Source organism: Nuphar pumila, chromosome 11 (genome assembly GCF_984573655.1).
Source record: "Nuphar pumila chromosome 11, dmNupPumi1.hap1.1, whole genome shotgun sequence".
Lineage (NCBI taxonomy): Eukaryota > Viridiplantae > Streptophyta > Magnoliopsida > Nymphaeales > Nymphaeaceae > Nuphar > Nuphar pumila.
Genome location: NC_143259.1, coordinates 29113414 through 29121370, shown reverse-complemented (window position 1 = coordinate 29121370; position 7957 = coordinate 29113414). Strand labels below are relative to the sequence as shown.

Here is a 7957-nt window from a genome sequence, read left to right as displayed (position 1 = left end):
ATGTTTCAAAGAAAAAAATATGTTACCTTAGCTCATTACACCAGATATGCTAAAGCATCATTACATAGTGAGCATTAGCAATTCAGGGCAGCATATCAATATCTGATTTTTCCAGTCGCGTCTGCTTCCTCAGATCTAGTTCACTAGAAAATCTCATTTGATCCACTATGTGTCGATGTTTCGTTGTCTAAAGGCAGTGGAATCATCCAGTAATTTAGCATCAGTAGTTAAGTTTCGGACTTCTGTCGAGTTCCTGGAGCCCCTGCAAGTAAACCAAACTGCTGCAAAGAAATTCTCGTTGACCATGGCCCACCTGTGGAGCAAGATCCTGCAATCAGAAACACCAGGCGAGTGAAGTCCAATACTATGATCTTTACAGGATTAAGTGGCGGTAGCAAGATTGTAATTCTCCACCAGGTTTGTTTCGGAACATCATTCTTATCGTACTTTTTGAAATTGCAATTCTTGTTTCTGCATTTGCTGAAATCCTGTTACTTTGGGCTGCAAACTACTAAGAGCTCTCACGTTGTGCATAAGGTTATACCCACATACCTATTGTAAGCAATTTGGCATGACGAAGACAATGATTCGTCAGATTCATGAGATGAGCTCTTTCAAAGTTAAGAGAGGTTTTGTGCTAATCATCATGGTTCGTGTTATAGGTCTGTTAAAGTTCTGCTTCAATGAAGATACCATCTTCCTTGTTTTACCCTTTTGCCCTGCTGCAGTGAATTTTTCAATATGGTTTTAATGGTATCATGTGTCATATGTGATTGTGAGTGTATATTCCATCTGGTTGGATTACATATGAATGGGAAAATCCTGTGACAGCGTCAGTTTGATGCAAACTTCTCTCCCAAAGCTGTCATGGGAAATTTAACAGTAGGAAATGTGATAAAGCCTGTGTAGGCATCACACGTTCAGGCAAATATCCAGAATATGGAAAAAGACCAATACTTCAGCTACAAACTGTCCACTAGCCACCCTTACCTTCAATTCTGTTCAAAAAGTTATGCCTAATAAAGTTTCAAGCCAGAGTATCGACGCAGCGAAATTATTCTATCTCTCAGCAACAGCCAACCTAAGGTTTCCCGAATCTCTAGAAATTGACAAAATCAGAGGATAGTGATGGTCACATCGCATGGATTGAAGGTATTCCCCTTTTCCCGCATCTTTTACATTTCCTGTTCACCATATATTATATAACATGCTTCGTAGGTTGCAGTTGTACCTTACTGTCAATGTTTTTGTGATTTGTTGTTTCAAACCCAATATAACACTCTGTTGCTGCACTATCCATTCCCTGTGATATCCATCTTACCCTCTACCTGCATACTTACTGTCAATCTTTTCCCAACCATAGTATATATGCCTCATTCCTTGTAGCTGATTGACACTCTCACAATAATTGTCGCACTTGCTGTAAATTGTAGCCATCTCCTCAGAACACTTAAGACTCCTTTCACTGTTGTAGCAACATATCATGTAGACACACTTAGTCAGTATATAGCATGCCATCATTATTACTAGATACTTTGCTGTAGCATATATATATCTATAAATTTAAGCAGTCATCATATTTACTTCCTGTATCTTCATCTTGTATGAGCATTCTTTGTCCAAAAGGACATTTTAGACATCATCTAGGTATAATCAAATGCTTTCCTCATTTTAGGCCATACACGGTTAGTATATCACTTGTATTCCCAGTCCACAATAATGTTTCTTGCCATATGTATTTACCGTTTTATGCTAACTCATGTTTTGCAGGGAAATGTGCGAAAAATATCATTACTTGGAGTTGTAACTTCAATTTTATGTGTTGTAGTAGTTAGATCTTAATGAAAAATTTACATTTCATGTTTTAGATAGAATGAATGAGCATTGTAAATATCATGAATTACTTGTTATTCATGCATTTTTCCTTTATTTCTCAAATTCACACAATGGTGAAACACGAATGGCACGTGCACCATTTTCGTAAGAGATAATTAATCCTAAGTTGATGATTTACATCAATGGCCATAGTCAGGATGTAAACAAAACTTAGGATCTTTATCTTTTACGAAATAACACTGGATCCATTTTCAAAATTCATCATATTTTCCTTAAATATTTTCTTCTTTTATCAAAATTTAACTTAAAATTAGCTCAAAATATATACCAATGGCCATAGTTAGGGTATATTAAGAGTTAATTTCATTTTAAATTCTATAAAAGCACCAAATATGTTTCATTCTTCACCTGAATTTAAATATAGATTATTATATAATACATTCAATGACCATTGTCAAGGATGTATTATATCTTCAATCTTATTTTGATTCATCCAAAGAATGAAATAGCTTTTCAAAATCCAATTTCAAATTCTTTAAATTCATTCATCACTTAAGATAGAATTGCATCATATTTTTCAAAATTCCTTTTTCAAAAACCCCAAGTGATGTAAATATCTTCCTCAATCTATTCTTATAAAATCCAATTCATCATTTCATTTTTAAATTCAATTTCATTTTCAATCTCAAAGTCCAATTTAACTTTGAGATTTCAAAGTCATTTTTTGTATTCAAATCAGATTTCAAAGTTCAATTTGACTTTGAAATTTCAAATTCAATTTATATTCAAAACTCTAATCGAACTCCAAATTCAATTTTAACCTTGAGACTCTTGATTCATCTTCTAAATTCCAAATTCAAATACTCCAAATCAAATCCAAAGTTCAATTTAACTTTGAGATTCCCTTCAAAATTCAAGGTCTAATTTGACTTTGAAATTCATTTGTATGTTCAAAATTCAAATTCTAAAATTCGTTTTCCAAGTTCAACTTAAACTTGGAAGTTCTTGATTCATCTCCTGAGTTTAACTCCAAATCCATTTTAGGATCCAGAGTCCAACTCTACATTGGATTTTAGATTTCAGATCTAAAACCATTCTAGGATCCAAAAAATCAATTCTACATTTGGATCTCAGATTTCAGATCCAAATTCATTCTAGGATCCAGAACCCAAATTCTACTTTAGATCTCAGAGGTCAGATCCAAATCCATCTTAGGATCCAGAATCCACTCTACATTGGACCTCAGATCCCAGATCTTAAATCCCTTTTAAAGATCCAATTCCTCTTTAGGATCCAGGATTCAAACACTCATTTGGATCTCAAACTTCAGATCCAAATCTATCTTAGGATCCAGAACCCAATTCTATATTTGGATCTCAGACTTCAAATCCACTCCATTTTAGGATCCAGAACCCAAGTCCATCTTGATTTCTAAATCTCGGATCCCATTCTGCCTAGGATCCGGAATCCAATTCCAATTCTAGATTTCAATTTCATCTAATCTGAATCTCTTAAATCCATTTCTATTCTTAAATACCATTTGATTTCTTAGATCCATTCTAAATTTCAAAACTTCAGAAATCTAAATTCAAATTCCATCTCAAGTATTCATTTCCTTTTTCTAAATTCAAGTTCAAATTCAAAGTCCATTTCTGACTTTGAAACTTCATTTCCTTTCCTTTCAAAGCTTTAAATCATTCCTTCTCAAAATCAAGATTTATTCTTTCAACTCTGATTATTTCAAAAACTTAGAACTTCTCTGATCTATCTCAAGTTCTAAAGTTAGATTCAATCATTTCTTCACTCCTTTACCAAGTTCATCTCAGAATACTTGGAAATTTTCAAAACATCTTTTAAAATGAGCATACATTATTGCATTGCACAAATATGATTCATTGTGCATTTAGAGTTAGAATAAATTCTTAGATTATATTTAGGCAAAGCAAAAGGCATAGATTCGATCCTTGGTTCGATTACCCCTGGTAAAGGCGCCAGGAACGGTCGAACCTCGTACCGACGAGCGAATCCCGTCTCTCCATTTTCCCGCAACATTTTCAAAACGGAGGCGAGTTAAATTTCTAAATATTTTCAAATAAAGGTCGAGTGAGACCGCGCAAAAGAGTTCCTCTCTCTCTCTCTTTCTTTCTTTTCTCTTCTCTCTTTCTTTTCTTTCTTTTCTTTTTTTCCCTTTAAAAAGGAGGAAAATAGAGGTTAGAAAAGGGAAAGAGAAGGAAGAGAGAGAAACCACAAGAGAGGAAAAATTTTGCGATGATCACACCGACCTTAGTTATCTTAACTAGCCTTAGTTAAACCCCTAACCTTAGTTAGTAAAATAACCCTAGATAGTTAGTTAACATAGTTAGTGTTTAATTTAGTTATTAAGTAATTTTCGATAGTTAGACTAACCGTAAGTTAGTAGTTGTTTTAGTAAGTTAGAATTACTATTAGAATAGATAGTTAATTTAGTTAGTGATATTAGATGTTATATATTATGTCTAATTAGAGTTTATATTCATTTAGATATCTTATTTAGAGTATTAGTGAGTTTAGGTTAGGTATTTCTTAAATTTTATAACTTAGTTTAATTGTTATTGTTTGCTGTAGTTTAACAGTAGGTTAAGTTCAGTTAGGACTGTTTTTGTACGTAGTTCAATGTCCAAGTGTCAATTATGGATTCAAAGGGATGAATAGTGCACTGAACCAAAACCCTAATTTTTACCCGATCGTGCACTAGTTATTTCATGTGGATTTTTCGTGAGTTTTCTGGATATTATTGTTCTATTCTCCACATTGGTGTGTTAACTGTCTGCAGACCAAATTTCAGCTCGATCCGAGTTGATTTGGTCTGGTTTTTAAGCGTATTATGAAAACAGCTTTTTCGGATTTTGAAATTTCGGGTCCTGCGATTTCTCAAATTATCCTGATTTTGAAACGCTTCGTTCTGGATATCCAGAACGTATTTTTCACTTCTGTAAAATGTGTCAGCTTCTTGGATCTCTCTTTTACAGAATAGAAGTGATTTGACTAATTTTGTAATTCGTATGACCCCTCAAACAGTCGTTTTGCGAAAAGCTGTCAGAACCCATTTTTGCCTTCTTTAGGGACAAAACAGTCTTTTAACTATTTGTCTGATTTCGTGTAGTTTTACTGTTTTCTAACATTGTAGTTAGTATATTAACAGTATTTAGAGTAATTAGAGTTATTTTAGCTTAGTTAGTTTACTTAGTATAATTTTAGTTTTAGATATTTAAATTAACTATAGTTTAATGTAGAAATAGTTTAGAATTAGTATTAGATGTAATTTAGATGATTTCTTGATTTAGTTACTGACTTTTTGTTTTTGTTATGTAGGTTGTTAAGTTAGAACAGGTTAACAGATGCAATTCAATTGTGATGTGCGACTGCACTTGATGTGAAAAGACAGAAATGCCCCTGGAGACCTGCTGAAGACTTAGCCGCCTATTGTAGTTTATTTTCATAGTTAGAATGTCATTTAATGTAACTTGTAAGCATTGACATAGTTGTAAACTTTGTTTTTATTAATAAAATGTTATTTTGAAATTAATTCAGAATGTTCCCGTTCCCTGTGGATTCGACCCGTACTCGCCACTTCGGTGGAAAGTCGGTTTTATATCTTTGGTTGATGATTTTCCCATGTATTTCATTGAAAAATATTGTTTAAAAATATATCACTTCCAAAAGTACAACCACACGTCCTGCGATAGTCTTCTAGTTGCCTTGCCTCTGTTGAGGTGGTTGTTGCGGCTGATATTGCTGAGGTTGCCTATGTTGAACTGGCTGCGATGTTCCTGGTGCATTTCTCCTTTGATCATCAAATTGCTTCTTCCGGCAATCCTTTATGTAGTGGCCCATCTTGCCACAATAGAGACATCCTCTAGTGTCGTGAGGGCAAGGTCGACCCGAATGGTCGACAGGATACTTGGGACATCTCATTGTTGTTGTGATCTGTCTCTGAGGTTACTGATTCTGGCGCTGCTAAGGTTGATACTGGGGTCATCATTTCTGATACTGTTGTTGCTGGTTAGGGTTGTTGTTGTTTCTGTTCTTCTTCGAAGGTGGGTGGAATTTCTTTCCGCCTTGGTGTCTCTGAAATTGACGCTTCTTAGGCCAACTCTTTGGCCTTGTTGTTGTTGCTGTCTTCTGAAAGGTGGTGTCCTATGAGACTCTGACTAATCCTGTTCCAAAAGTGAGGTTGTCTCAAGAACCTCATCAACAGTCATAGGTGCACGAGTATACACCTTGGTACGTAACACTAGCTTTGATCCTCGAGCAAATTTCAGCGCTCGATCCTTCTCGGTAGCATAAAGGTTGGGGCAATATCTCTCAAGACTGCAGAAACGAGTGATGTACTCCACCAACGTAGAATTTCCTTGCTGTAGGTCAAGGAATTCTTGCATCTTCTTGCTCCTTTCATGGGCCAGGAAATATGTTGCGAAAAAGGTCTCCATGAACTGCTCCCACGTGATTGGTTGATTATCGAACTTGATCTCCCAGGTGGTAGCCCACCACCTCTCAACATCTTTTTGGAGACGGTACGTCCCGAAATCAACCTTTCAATCGTCGTTCACTTGCAGAATGCAAAAAATATGCTCGATCTCTCGCACCCAATCTTTTGCTGCCTCTGGTGTCGATTTTCCATCAAACAAAGGAGGGTTCATACCCATGAATTGCTTATAGGGAACTGTGGTAGCAAGAACTTGAATAGGCGTCCCCTGTCCTTGGGCAGTCTGCTGAATGTGATCGCCCATGTTCCACATAGCTTCTGTCTGACGGCCAATTACCTCCGTGAGGTTGTTGAGTGATTCCATCAGGTCATCGCAACGTGTACGCCATGCCATCTTTAAACAAGCAAAAATCATATAGGCAACGAGACAAGTTCTTAAATGTAGAAATTTCATTGCATTGGTAAAAAAACTTCATGCATTACATGATAGAGATACCCTTCATCATGACAGGGTTACCAAAACACTACCAATAACTTAAGCAAAAACTCCAAAAATGGAACACTGACTCAGTGTCTCCAACTAAACAACATGACATCATCAAGGCTTGCTAGTATAAAAGTCTCGGTAGTCCTTTTGGCTTCCACAGCATCGCGGCCTGATACGAGGAGGAGAAGCAGGAGTTCTCAAAGGTGCATCAGATATCTCTTGTACTTCCATGAGTACTGGAGGCAAAGGTGGATCTGGCACGTACTCTAATGAAACCGCATAAGGATAAGATTCTAGAGAATACTGAGGAGAGTCTGGCGAACCACGCCTATCTCCCTCCTGACTACCCACTTCAACAATTTCTGGTCCAGTGACCGAGGATACATCGTCAATATTATCGGCATTGCTCCTTCAGAGCTCATCTCAAAGCTTCATTTGACATTCTTCGTTGATATGCCCCTCGAAGACCACAGTAGGGGAAATCGCTCAACTCATGGGGACAGATCTGTCCCGCGTGATCCACAAGACACCTAGCACATGGAGGTGCCTGCTGTGCCAGCATGTGGACACCACGAGCTAGGTGTTGCACAACTCTACCAAAGGACTCCTCGCCTCGAAGTAAGTCTTGAAGAGCGTCCAAAATCTTCTCATAACTTGGGTTTGTCGACATCTAACTCATGCACAACAATCAAGAATACAGTTCTAACTAAGAAGTAAGGGTGTTATCATCGCAAAATTTTACTTTTGCAAATCAAACTGACCTTTGAAAAAGATTTTTGAAAATAACTCGCCTCCGTTTTTAAAATGCGGGAAAATTCCGTAGAATGGGACTCGCCTGTCGGTACGAGGTTCAACCGTTCATGCCACCTTTAACAGGGGTAATTGAACCAAGGATCAATCTTATGCTCTACTCTATTCAACTTGTCTAAATCATATTCTAATTTCTAAATGCACATAGAATCAGGCATGTGCTATGAATTTTCAGAAAATGCACATTTTGAAAACATGATGTTTGCTTTGAATGATTGAAATATTTAGAAAATGTAAATCTTGGAAATGATATCACATGAAAAATCGTGAAATGGGATTTTGAAATATACTTATGAGAGAAGTAAAAATCGATTTTGAGGAAATCCTTGACATTTGGTGAAAATCGATTCTGAGAGACT

At 36.4% G+C, this 7957-nt stretch overlaps 1 protein-coding gene across 1 annotated transcript; it reads right to left on the bottom strand.

Annotated features, from left to right (window-relative positions):
• Window positions 1-6026: 6026 nt before the first annotated feature.
• LOC149822208 (uncharacterized) lies at window positions 6027-6695 on the bottom strand. Its single transcript, XM_089980234.1, has 2 exons — window positions 6462-6695; window positions 6027-6407 (listed from the first exon to the last, which is right to left on the bottom strand). The coding sequence occupies exons 1-2, from the start codon at window positions 6693-6695 to the stop codon at window positions 6027-6029; spliced, it is 615 nt and encodes a 204-aa protein (XP_089836360.1).
• Between the last annotated feature and the right edge of the window lie 1262 nt (window positions 6696-7957).